This window comes from Mizuhopecten yessoensis, unplaced genomic scaffold (genome assembly GCF_002113885.1).
Source record: "Mizuhopecten yessoensis strain PY_sf001 unplaced genomic scaffold, ASM211388v2 scaffold10975, whole genome shotgun sequence".
NCBI lineage: Eukaryota > Metazoa > Mollusca > Bivalvia > Pectinida > Pectinidae > Mizuhopecten > Mizuhopecten yessoensis.
The window spans coordinates 100131-114515 of NW_018408815.1; the positions used below are offsets into that span (position 1 = coordinate 100131).

At 36.2% G+C, this 14385-nt stretch overlaps 1 protein-coding gene across 1 annotated transcript in view; it reads left to right on the plus strand.

The window, feature by feature from the left end:
- The window catches only part of LOC110464229 (multidrug resistance-associated protein 1-like), a 75810-nt gene that overhangs the window by 34997 nt on the left and 26428 nt on the right, over nucleotides 1-14385 (plus strand). Inside the window, exons 21-26 of the mRNA XM_021519331.1 lie at nucleotides 2640-2715; nucleotides 3888-4149; nucleotides 5164-5383; nucleotides 7671-7981; nucleotides 11512-11554; nucleotides 11968-12278. Of these exons, the coding sequence (XP_021375006.1) occupies nucleotides 2640-2715; nucleotides 3888-4149; nucleotides 5164-5383; nucleotides 7671-7981; nucleotides 11512-11554; nucleotides 11968-12278 (1223 nt within the window). The remainder of the gene's footprint in view (nucleotides 1-2639; nucleotides 2716-3887; nucleotides 4150-5163; nucleotides 5384-7670; nucleotides 7982-11511; nucleotides 11555-11967; nucleotides 12279-14385) is intronic.

Below are 14385 nucleotides of genomic sequence, written 5' to 3' on the forward strand. Positions count from 1 at the left end.
CAGGATGTTGATATTTAGTCAGTAGCATATGCTGGGATCAAGGACTACTTTGTTTGTTAAAGTGAATGACTTTGACTTATATTCAAGGTCACAGGGGTCAAATTTGTTTAAAATCTTTAAACAACCTCTTCTGAATAACCATGGGTCCCAGGATGTTTATACTTTGCAAGTTGCATCCTGAGATGAAAGGCTATACAATGTGTTCAACATAATGACTTTGTTCGATTTTCAATCACAGGGGTGAAATGTTAAAAAAAAAATAACAGGGTCTTTTGAATGAATTTTAATCATAGATACTGATATTTTGCCAGTAGCTTTATTTTAGATCACTTTTAAGGTTACAAGTGTGAGTTTTATACCAGGTGAGCAATGCAGGCCCATTGGGCCTCTTGTATAGTCAGTGTAGGAGTTCAAAGGTCATATCATTCTGTTTAATTTTCCAGTTAGTAGCCACTGAAGGGTTAAACTTTTTTCTGAGACTTAATCGGTTGATGTATTATTACTAAATGATATATCACACATACTATTCTCAGTTCCATACGATAAAACTTATGCTGGTTCACATAAAGCATAGATAAAACCTAGGCTGGTTCACATAAAGCATAGATAAAACCTAGGCTGGTTCACATATATAAAGCATAGATAAAACCTAGGCTGGTTCACATAAAGCATAAGCCTGCTGTGTACCCCTGCATGACTGTATGCCAAGGCCACAGCCAGATGTCCACAGTTCCATTATTGCATTGCAGGTCTGCAGGTCAAATTCTCCAGAATTGGTTTATTTATATATATTTTTTATGAAACTTTAAATATGGATGCGACATGAAGTGACTATTTGCCACATACAACATAGAGGTTTGTACCCCACAGTTCACAGCCACAACAAGGGTCGGAGATTAACGATACTGCTGAACAGATGACCAAATTTGATTTGATAATGCATGAAAATATGTTGATAACATCTCTGGTCCATACTCTAAAGGCAAAGATCACATCAAGATCATGTCCTTACAATGCATATCAGGACTTTAAACTTTGGATAAAAATGATCATTCTTTTTTATATGATACATAAATGTAACTTAACTACCGTGCACATTGTGTCACATACCATGCTATGTACCCAAAGGTCAAGGTTACACCAAAAGGTTAAAGGTCAATGAAAACCATTAATAATTTACCCAACAACTTTGGGGATGGCTGAACATCATCTATTAAAAGTAAAGATAATTATATATCAAACTTCATAGGTAGTAGGGGATAGCTAGTGCTAGTTGGTACTTCAGCATGCATGTTTTAACATTTTTTTGGCATGTGTTTATTTGGAGGGTGTTGAGGCATGGTTGATTTAAAATGTACACCAGCCAGCATGTCTGTATCTTGATAGACAATATAACAAGCCGTAGAACTCGGAGCTACATATGTGTTTAGTCTGTTTGTTGGTGAGACAGAGGTTTATTTCTCTAAGTCAGTAGTATCCTGGCTCAACTGTACTACAGTTATGAAAAGTTCTTTTACACAACTAATAAGAGTTTCTATGTCAATGTGACGTTTCGATGACTAGTACGGTATGTACACTGTCACCTTCATCAGACAAATGACCAGTGAAGCGTATGCACACAAAGTTGTGAAATGTGTACGAGTTGTCCACAAAATCTATGTTGGTTCAGCTACGCTGTAAGCGTATGTACAATAGTTGTTATAAATGTACCGAAATGACTCGATTCAGCTACGCTTTGTTTAATACTTGGTCATAGATGTGCATATGCTTTACTGGTCATTTGTCTGATGAAGGTGACAGTGTACATACTGTTCTAGTCATCGAAATGTCACATAGAAACTATTATTGGTTGTGTCAAAAGAACTTTTCATAATCCATACTTACCAACCCAAAGAAAATGTTTAGAAATGTACTACAGTTATGTCAAAAGCGAAATTAAGGGGAGGTTACTGTAAGTAAGAAAATTTACAGTGCAGTAGGACCTTTAAATATTTGTTTTTAACATATTACATTACCTTACGGCCTAGGAGAATAGTACAGTATCTGTCTATGGGCTACCTCTATGAATTGTACAATATTGTAAGAAGTGGTAATGTTACATGTACTAATTTGTTTAACTTATTCATATTTACAGGTTCATTCACTAAATACTACCTTTATACTTGTTGTAAAAGTTATGTCCCATGGGCTGAAAGTAATTTTTGTTTTATGAAATAAATAGGGCAATGCTTAAAATCATTTCAGTCAGAAACTGCCTAAAACTATTTTTCTTTACAGGAATTCTGGTGAATGTAGAAATTTGTTAAAATTCTTTTTATAAATAATATTACAATATGGGAAAATTTATTTTTAGTTTCTTCAGAAATGTTTTTGCTAAATAGGAAAACTGAGTCACTGTCTAGGCACAGGTATATCGGGGGTTAATGAGGCAAAAAGAGTTTTCATGACAAATTATATGCAATTTATTTATTTGGAATATCGTATGGAGTTTTTTAATTGATTAATAAAGCAAAGAAACAAATGAAAAAAGAAACATGTTACCTACCTTCAAGAATGACTTGTTTGCCATGTGAAGATTGCTGAGATTTGTATTGACTCAGAAATGTGACCAAGTGTTACCTTTGGTATTATCATTGCAGATTTAAAGATGGCTGAGGAAATTGTATCTCAGCTTGGTTCAATCATGGAGGATGATAAGACGGCAAAACTACAGAAGTAGGTAGTCTGCAAATTGAAGATTTGTGGTTTTTTGTAATGTTTGGATCTAACATTTTTGTGATAATAAGTGGTGTACTTTTAACAGCAATTTTCTTTTTAAGGATAACTGAAACACGGCCAAAAACTGAAACTATGGATTCAAGATATATTTTTCTTGCATGACTTCAGCTTTGAAAAATCATTTCTTAAAGAATTTTTTTATCTTGTAGAACTTTTCTGGGGAAAAAATAGAAATGAATAAATGTAAAAAATCAGTGTGGCCAGACCAGGATTCAAACCAAACCCTCAGATTTTTTACTATCATCCTAACCGATATGCCACATGGTCCACGAATGTCCCAATCTCATTAAAATCAGATGTTAATAAAAATACCTCCGGCTATTAATGTTCTTACGGTCACAATATTGAACAGCTGTATTTATTCAGAATGCGAATGTCCGTGATTGATGGTGGTACATTTATATCCAAAATGAAATTGGGAGACTTTATATACTTAAACCCACAGTACAGTGGGACAGGGATCTTTAATACAAATTATGTTTTGTACAAATTGAAGTCTGGAAAAAGTAAAAGAGATTAGATTTAAGCTTTCTAGAACCATTGCTGTTTCTGCATTATATACCTGTATGACATGTTTTCAGACTGATTAGTTTGTATGTAACCATTGTTCTGTAGGCAGGTGTCTGAGTTTGTATGTAACCATTGATCTGTAGGCAGGTGTCTGAGTTTGTATGTAACTGTTGATCTGTAGGCAGGTGTTTGAGTTTGTATGTAACCATTGATCTGTAGGCAGGTGTCTGAGTTTGTATGTAACCATTGATCTGTAGGCAGGTGTCTGAGTTTGTACGTAACCATTGATCTGTAGGCAGGTGTCTGAGTTTGTACTTAACCATTGATCTGTAGGCAGGTGTCTGAGTTTGTATGTAACCATTGTTCTGTAGGCAGGTGTTTGAGTTTGTATGTAACCATTGATCTGTAGGCAGGTGTCTGAGTTTGTACTTAACCATTGATCTCTAGGCAGGTGTCTGAGTTTGTACCTAACCATTGATCTGTAGGCAGGTGTCTGAGTTTGTACTTAACCATTGATCTGTAGGCAGGTGTCTGAGTTTGAATGTAACCATTGATCTGTAGGCAGGTGTCTGAGTTTGAATGTAACCATTGTTCTGTAGGCAGGTGTCTGTGATATCTAGTCGACTAAGGACCATGTCTGGAGGTTCCCAGGACTTAGACGGTGATGTGCCTCGAGCGGTAACACCAGTATCATGGAAAGGCTCCCAGCCAAAGTTCCCTACATCACCCGTATTGATGCGACAAAAATCTGAGCATCCTGTTTCCAAAGAGGAGAAAGAGGCTGAAAATCTCAAACGTCAAGTACAGGAAAAGAAGAAAGAGGACAAACTAATCCAGGCAGAGAGCGTAGAAACAGGAACGGTAAGTTATATTGTTTATAGCACTGTGTTAGTAACCAAGTCATCTAGTAGCGGGATTATTGACATCAAATGTTAAAACGATGTATATTTATAAACGCCCGTCAAATTTGACGGAAGTATTATGGTATGGGGTTGGCCGTCCGGCGTAATTTTGTGTTTGTCCAGCAATCTCCTCCTACATTTTTCGACCGATCTCTTTGAAACTTGGTATACATTATAATCATTATATGAAGTTGTGTCTCCCTTAAAAGAATTTTTATTCGACAATTTTTCAAAAGTTATTGCCCTTTGTTCATTTCAGTATTTGATTTTTTGTCCGGAGATCTTCTCCTACATTTTGCATTGGATTTTTTTGAAACATAGTAGGCTAAATAATCATGATATGTTGTGCTTCCTTGAAAAGAATTTTGATNTACTATAGACTCAGGTGACCGTTAAGGCCCATGGGCCTCTTGTTGCAAAAGTTCTTGCCCTTCGTTCTTTTCCGTATTTGATTTTTTGTCCAGAGATTTTCTCCTACATTTTTTTTAGCATGTCGGCTAACCACTCTTAGAATAATGCAGATCTTATTTCAATGTAAGAAAGTATATAATGCTATATGGCATTCGACGGGCGTATATTGTTCCGCCCCGCGGTACTCTTGTTGTGGATGATTTGTGAGAGAAAAAAAATTGAAAATTTGAACTCGTCTGCTATTAGACTAATGAAAATATGTTTATGAGGATACTCTTAGGAAGTGTTTCATTTGTATGTTATGAGCCTTATTTCAAACTTTTTTTTTATAAATGAACAAATATCAGTGGAATGCAATAATGGCCTGCAACCAGTACTGTGTAAGGTGCTAGTTTGAAGGTAAGGATGTAGATGCCTTGCTAAGACTTGTGGTAGTTATCTTGCATCCTTTTTAACTCCTTCCCTGATTAGGTTTTTATTTTATGACAGCAAAGGTGTATTATCTTTGTAGAAAGTGTAAATCGGTTAATTGGTTAAAAAGGTATTTTATTATGTAACACAGGTGAAGATGACCGTGTTTCTGTCCTACCTGAAGTCTGTGGGACCAATCCTCAGCTGCATCATCATCTTGTTTTACATATTGTACAATATAGCCAGTGTCTACTCCAATATCTGGCTCAGCGAGTGGAGCAACGACGAGGCGGCCACCGTTAACGGCACGGTAGACACTGCTCAACGCGACTTGCGTCTTGGTGTATATGGTGCACTTGGCCTTGTACAAGGTAGTGTTGTTTTTATTTCACATGTCCTGAATGTATCTCTCAAACTTCGTTTCAATTTATTTTATATTTCATATTCAAACATATAACACTAAGATGCGGACAACCCATACTTTAGTGATAACTTCCTGATGTGGGGAGTTAAACCTGTGCCTCCTAGCACACTGAAGTTAAAACACTTTCTAACAATTCAGACCCTTCAGCTGACAGGGGTTGGTTTGTTACTGGTTCAATACACAGAAAATAAATGTTGTGTTCCAGTAGGATGTTGTAAGGTTTGAGCTATTGAAGGTAGCTTCTGTTTAAACTATTACAAGGTATGGGGGGGGGGGGGGGGGGGGGGGGGTAATTACATTTACATTTTCGTTCTACAATCTCTAAATAATGATGTTATAAATGTAACAAAGCTTAGCATTTATGCTGCAGTGTTTTCCAAACTGTTACACTCTTTCTGTTGGGGACAAATGATGTCCTGATGTCAACTTTAGATTTTGATGGAGATTCTAAATGGATTCTGACTAAAGATTTACATCTGACAGAAACAGTAATGATAAAAATGTGAGCTCTTTCCCACATAAACAGCTGTTGTTTCAAATGTAAATATAAGAATTTATTACCTGTATAATGTATACATACAATCAACATATTACTTTATTACCTGTATAATGTATACACACAATCAACATAGGAATGTATTAACTGTATAATGTATACATACAAGCAACATATTACTTTATTACCTGTATAACGTATAGATACAATCAACATAGGAATTGAGTACCTGTATAATGTATACACACAATCGACATAGGAATGTATTACCTGTTTAATGTATACACACAATCAATATAGGAATGTATTACCTGTATAATGTATTCATACAATCAACATATGAATTTATTACCTGTATGATGTATACACACAATCAACATAGGAATTCATTACCTGTATAATGTATATATACAATCAACATAGGAATTGAGTACCTGTATAATGTATACACACAATCGACATAGGAATGTATTACCTGTTTAATGTATACACACAATCAACATAGGAATGTAGTATCTGTTTAATGTATACACACAATCAATATAGGAATGTATTACCTGTTTAATGTATACACACAATCAATATAGGAATGTATTACCTGTTTAATGTATACACACAATCAACATAGGAATTGAGTACCTGTATAATGTATACACACAATCAACATAGGAATTCATTACCTGTATAATGTATACATACATTCAACATACGAACTTATTACCTGTATAATGTATTCATACAATCAACATATGAATTTATTACCTGTATAATGTATACACACAATCAACATAGGAATTTATTACCTGTATAATGTATACATACAATCACCATAGGAATTGATTACAAGTATAATATATACATACAATCAACATAGGAATTTATTACCTGTATAATGTATACACGCAATCAACATAGGAATGTATTACCTGTATAATGTATACATACATTCAACATAGGAATTTATTACCTGTATAATATATACATACAATCAACATAGGAATGTATTACCTGTATAATGTATACATACAATCAACATAGGAATTTATTACCTGTATAATATATACATACAATCAACATAGGAATTTATTACCTGTATAATGTATACATACAATCAACATAGGAATTTATTACCTGTATAATGTATAATTACAATCAACATAAGCATTTATTACCTGTATAATATATACATACAATCAACATATGAATTTATTACCTGTATAATGTATACATACAATCAACATAGGAATTGATTACCTGTATAATGTATAGTTACAATCAACATAAGCATTTATTACATGTATAATGTATACACACAATCAAAATAGGAATGTATTACCTGTATATTATATACATACAATCAACAAAGGAATTTATTACCTGAATAATGTATACATACAGTCAACATAGGAATTTATTATCTGTATAATGTATACGTACAATCAAAATAGGAATTGATTACCTGTATAATGTATACATACAATCAACATAGGAATTTAGTCATATTGCTTCTGTAACAGTATTCAAAGATATTGATTGATCAGATAGAAATTTATTTAATGATTAACTTCATAACATGATTTGTTTTCAGTTTTGATACTTATTTTTCAGGAAAGATGCCTTGTTTGTGATCAAATGTTCCATTGATTGTTTAAGTTATATATTTGTACAATATGTTTGTTGGATGTGCTGTTGAAGATTTTCCCTGTGTAATACTGGTATTACCCTTGTACGTTTACAGGTACAGTCATTGTGTTTGCTAGTCTCTGCCTGTACTTAGGTAATGTCATGGCTGGTCGCCACCTACATGCAGGTATGCTGAAAAATATTATGGCCTCCCCAATGGAGTTTTTTGATACCACACCCCTAGGCAGGATGGTTAATCGATTCAGCAAAGATATTGACGTCCTGGATGTGACCATACCGCGGACATTTGAGGCTTGGTTGGCGTGTCTGCTACGTGTGCTGTCTGTACCTGTTGTCATTGGTTACAGCACACCCCTGTTTCTTACTGTGCTCATTCCCCTCGGATTATTATATTTTGTTATACAGGTGCGCTGACATTTTCTTGCAGTTGTGTGCATGAGATTGGCTGAGTTGTTTTGACCTCCTGCATCATACATGTTTTGAGCCATTCTTTAGAAGTAGTGCAATATGTTTTTTCTTTAGAGAATAATATCTTACTGCTTTCCATGCAACATATCCTTCTACTAAATTACAAAGGTGCAAACATGAATGGAAAATGGGAAAACAATTTGTCTAACATTCTAACTTTGAAAAATTATTGTACAATTTATTTGTTACAAAAGCACTTTCCCTTTAACAGTTTGGAAACATAAAGTTTGGCTTCTATGCATGGGTGATAGCATCAATTAATGTTGTACAGTATATTTCACTGATTGTCACATTGTTTTGTGTCACTTTTCGCTAAATATCACGTTTCCTTAAAACAACTTTTCTCTACTTTATAATCTGTGTAATGTCACGTTTTGAAGTAACTAATTTGTGTAATGTCACGTTTTGAAGTAACCTCCACTTAATATCACTACATTTTAAGTGTCACCAAAATAAAACTAAGAAAATGACCAACATTGATCACACCTGATTCCCTTTCAAATAAGTAATTGCCATTTACTTACAGAGGGTTAAGGCGTCTTACATTCTGCTACCACTAGCCCTCAACCACTGGGTCGTGGGACCCATGTAAGGGCAGTCCCCAGCTACTGGCTGTAGGTCGGTGGTTTTTCTCTGGAAACTCTGGCTTTCTCACCACCAAAACCTGTCACGTCCCTAAATGACCATAGCTGTAAATTGGACGTAAAAAACAAACAAAACCAAATCAGCTGAAATCCCCATGTCTGAGTAGACTTGCGTCATTGTTAAATTATTAGTAACTCGCCCAGATATGAGATAATCTAATGAGGATATTTCTGTATGAAATAGTTGGAGACTGAACACACATTCTTGAGATTTTCGCTAACAAGAGTATCTATGTAAACGTAATGGTATTTATTCTTATAAATTAATTATTTATTTTAGAACTAATATTTCACATTATCGAATAATGAAGGCAGGACCTCACTGTTTAATCTTAAAATAGTACAGTCCTGGGAATTACCATGTGCCCATAAATCTAGGTGTTAATGCCATTATTTAAAATTGTATTTTAAAGTAATGAAAAATGTCAGATGTAAACCTAAATTTCTGAAGGTAAACAGTGTGTACATCTCTGGTTAAATTTAAGTTTTATACCCAAAATAACCAGTACCTGCTCAAGGCCTTTGACCTGTCGTTATAAAATGAAGAAAATTACATCTAGGGAAGTTTCTTTTATTAAATAAATTCAACTGCCAAAGCCTCATTACCTCTGGACATCATTGGGTCATTTAAGGTTTTGATACTAAAAAATGACCGACAAACAGCTTATCTTACATTTTCCTGTTTTGCTCAATATGGTGTTTTTCTCTGACAAACAACAAGAGATATGAAGTGGAATGTACTGTACTTCTGTATCACACTTGACCTACAGGTGTATAACTTCCCACACCTAACACTCATGATCCTCCAGTCATACTTCATTTCATCAAGACAAATATACCTGACCATCCAGCAATACATTATTTCATCAAGGGAAACATTCTTCAATTTCTAGGTACACTATATTTCATCAAGGGAAACATTCTTCAACTTCTAGGTACACTATATTTCACCAAGGGAAACATTCTTCAACTTCTAGGTACACATTATTTCACCAAGGGAAACATTCTTCAACTTCTAGGTACACTATATTTCATCAAGAAAAACGTTCATATTCAACTAGGATGGTATGCATGGTTTCACCTTAGATAATGTAGTACAGGCTATTAGCCATCCACCCGTCCACCTGTCTTTTTGACAGGCAGTTTTCTGAAAGGGACCTATTTTGACAGGAAACTTTCCACTATATAACCTTACTATTTTATATCAATTTTGATAGGCAGTTTTGTAAAACCAGTTACAATTTCAATGTTTTTGACAGAGACATTTGAAATCCTGGCTAAAAGCCTGCTGTAGTTTCAATTTCTGCACAACCTGTCTCTACAAAATGTTCCTTAAATACCTGTTACTATGTTACCTGTTTCTGACACACCTGTTTCTATGTTACCTGTTTCTATGTTACCTGTTTCTGACACACCTGTTTCTATGTTTCCTGTTTCTGACACACCTGTTTCTGTGTTACCTGTTTCTGACACACACCTGTTTCTGACACACACCTGTTTCTATGTTACCTGTTTCTGACATACCTGTTTCTGTGTTACCTGTTTCTGAGACACCTGTTTCTGTGTTACCTGTTTCTGACTCACCTGTTTCTGTGTTACCTGTTTCTGACACGCCTGTTTCTGTGTTACCTGTTTCTGACACACACCTGTTTCTATGTTACCTGTTTCTGACACCCCTGTTTCTGACACACACCTGTTTCTATGTTACCTGTTTCTGACACCCCTGTTTCTATGTTACCTGTTTCTGACACACTTGTTTCTATGTTACCTGTTTCTGACACACCTGATTCTGACACACCTGTTTCTATGTTACCTGTTTCTGACATACCTGTTTCTGTGTTACCTGTTTCTGAGACACCTGTTTCTGTGTTACCTGTTTCTGACTCACCTGTTTCTGTGTTACCTGTTTCTGACACGCCTGTTTCTGTGTTACCTGTTTCTGACACACCTGTTTCTAACACACCTGTTTCTATGTTACCTGTTTCTGACACACTTGTTTCTATGTTACCTGTTTCTGACACACCTGTTTCTATGTTATCTGTTTCTGACACACCTGTTTCTATGTTACCTGTTTATGACACACCTGTTTCTGTGTTACCTGTTTCTGACACCTGTTTCTGTGTTACCTGTTTCTGACTCACCTGTTTCTGTGTTACCTGTTTCTGACACCCCTGTTTCTGTGTTACCTGTTTCTGACACCTGTTTCTGTGTTACCTGTTTCTGACTCACCTGTTTCTGTGTTACCTGTTTCTGACACCTGTTTCTGTGTTACCTGTTTCTGACACGCCTGTTTCTGTGTTACCTGTTTCTGACACACCTGCTTCTATGTTACCTGTTTCTGACACACCTGTTTCTATGATACATGTTTCTGACACACCTGTTTCTGACACACCTGTTTCCGTGTTACCTGTTTCTGACACACCTGTTTCTAACACACCTGTTTCTATGCTACCTGTTTCTGACATACCTGTTTCTGTGTTACCTGTTTCTGAGACACCTGTTTCTGTGTTACCTGTTTCTGACACCTGTTTCTGTGTTACCTGTTTCTGACTCACCTGTTTCTGTGTTACCTGTTTCTGACACACACCTGTTTCTATGTTACCTGTTTTTGACACACCTGTTTCTGTGTTACCTGTTTCTGACACACCTGTTTCTATGTTACCTGTTTCTGACACACCTGTTTCTGTGTTACCTGTTTCTGACACACCTGTTTCTGTGTTACCTGTTTCTTACCCACCTGTTTCTGTGTTACCTGTTTCTGACACACCTGTTTCTATGTTACCTGTTTCTGACACAATTGTTTTCATGGTATCTCTTTTTCAGGATTCTCTGTCTGTTGTTGAACAGGTCAGGATCAGTGGTACTGGTACTAGACTCTTGTCTACAGCTGTTCTTTATTATAGGCTTCCAGAAATGAATTTGATAGATGGATGGTGGTTAGAATGACAGATTTGGTTACAGCAGAATTGGTTGACAACTTATATGAATTTACAGGGATACAGGGAAAGTGATAGTTGTACATGGATACTGTTAATATCTGTTTACAGGAACAACATTTATCTCGGTTACTGGGATAACGGTATTTTTGTTTCATAGGAATGAGTTTTCTTCCTGACACAGGAGTAATTGTTAATGGAAATTAGATAATATTAGGCTAGTTCCTAATGATTGATAGGTTGCATGGATAATAAGCACTATCACATGTTTGAATTCTGTCTGACATTTTGTTTGAAGTGAAATGGTTGTTGATGAAAGCAATGAGATTTTCCTTTGTTACAGGTATCATGGTAGTTAGTGGCAGTTTAGGGTTATATGTAGGCAGTGTCATTTGTGGACGTACCTTCCATGCCAGGATACTGGGTAACATAATGGCATCACCGATGCAGTTCTTTGACACAACACCTCTGGGTCGCATCATGAATCGCTTCAGCAAAGATATTGACACAATGGACACCTTGATCCCTCGTATCTGTGAAAGCTGGCTCCACTGTCTACTGCGTGTGGTGGCCGTACCGGTCATCATTGCCTACAGCACTCCTCTTTTTCTCTCTGTTCTGCGTCCTCTAGGGATTCTCTATTTTGTTGTACAGGTGAAGTAAAAACAGATTCATGTGCTCTGATGATTGTTTATTGATTTCTTTTTCTGATATTCTATTTCTGTTTTGTTTCAGTTCTGTTTTTGTTGTAAGACTGTTTAATGTGTATGCTTTGTTAACTTGACAGCGCCTTGTCCTATGGATGGCTTTTTAACACAAGCCTGCCTATGATTTGCTGATGTTGCCATTCACATGTTTGTTTCACAGGTATGTTTGTAGTGTGTGCCAATCTGGCCCTGTACATGGGGAAATATCAAAGCTTGGAGAAGCTTACACTTGTCTCTGCTTGGAAATATATTACGGTTATCAATGGATTTCTTCGATACCATTCCGATTAGACGGATGTTAACCAGGTTTAGTAAGGAGTGAGAAGTGATTGATTCTGAAGTATTGATCAACTGCTCCTGTTTGCTTCTGTTGGTGCCTGTCATCATTGGTTACAGCACACCAGAATTTCTCATCGTCGTCCTTCCCCTGGCCTTGGTTTACATAATTGCACAGGTGACATACCGTAGTCGCCAGACACCCTTTCACTAGGATCATGCCAACCTCACTCTCAAAGTTTTTCTTTTTCACTTTGTACAAAGCTAGATTTGGTTCCAGGTTGGGATCATTCTATCTGTAACTTAGTACATGTATAATTAGAAATTTCCTAAATGTGCTCCGATTCTTCCTGTATTTATAATGTTTGTTATGGGTGTATATCTGCCTGTAGGTTCAGAGGTACCTTATGGTGGGGTAGTTTATACTTGTACCAGTCATTGAAGTTTCTATGTATTTATCATTGGGTACTTGTATGTCTCCAGCTTTCACACAAAGTGCTGACCTTAAATAGAAACATGATCAGACAGGACACAGACAAATGACCACCATTAACATCGCCATTTGTTAAAAAATCTGCAACATGTTTCATTTCACATTTCAGGGATAACAATTTATATACAGGCCAGTTTGTTGTATTATGGTGGAATTAAGGCAGGAAGAGTGCTACATAGAGATATGCTGAGAAATATCTTATCTGCACCAATGCTGTTTTTTGACACAACACCTTCAGGTCGCATACTGAACCGGTTTGGGAAAGATATAGATGCAGTAGATAAGACCATCGTTGAGAATCTTCGTTCGTGGATTGGTTGTTTGCTTAAAGTATTTACCATCCCTGTCATCGTGGGCTTCAGTACTCCCATGTTCCTGGTCATCTTGCCACCTGCGGCAGTCCTTTTCATCGTAATTCAGGTTATTGGTTTTTTTCCTTTTCAGAACCTTAATGTCTAACATTTGTTGTCATAACCACCCATAATCACACTTTTTGTCGAAGTTATTCTATGCCTTAAACTTTCATATACTGTATAGTTGCCACTTATCACTGGATACTACATTTTGCTGTAATTATAGTCCAGGAAATGACCACTCTTTCTTTTGCTATCGCGTGAAAAGTACTTTCATTACAATGATGATACACATTTGATTTGCGCTTGCACTGGGGGTCTTGCACAAAATGTATTTCATACCAATTCAGTCATTTAGACATTATAACAACTAATAATGTGTTACTATTAATGTCTAACATTTTGACATTAAAAGTAACATTTATAGTAATTAATAGTCAATGGTTGATGATAGCAATGATATCTTGTTCGAAGTGAAATGGTTGTTGATAGCAATGACATCTTGTTTGAAGTGAAAATGGTTGTTGACGATAGCAATGAGATTTTCCTTTGTCACAGCTGGTATCATGGTAGTTAGTGTCAGTTTAGGGTTATATGTAGGCAGTGTTATTTGTGGACGTACCTTCCATGCCAGGATACTGGGTAACATAATGGCATCACCGATGCAGTTCTTTGACACAACACCTCTGGGTCGCATTATGAATCACTTCAGCAAAGATATTGACACAATGGACACCTTGATCCCTCGTATCTGTGAAAGCTGGCTGCACTGTCTACTGCGTGTGGTGGCCGTACCGGTCATCATTGCCTACAGCACTCCTCTTTTTCTCTCCGTTCTGCTTCCTCTAGGGATTCTCTATTTTGTTGTACAGGTGAAGTAAAAACAGATTCATGTGCTCTGATGATTGTTTATTGATTTCTTTTTCTGTTCT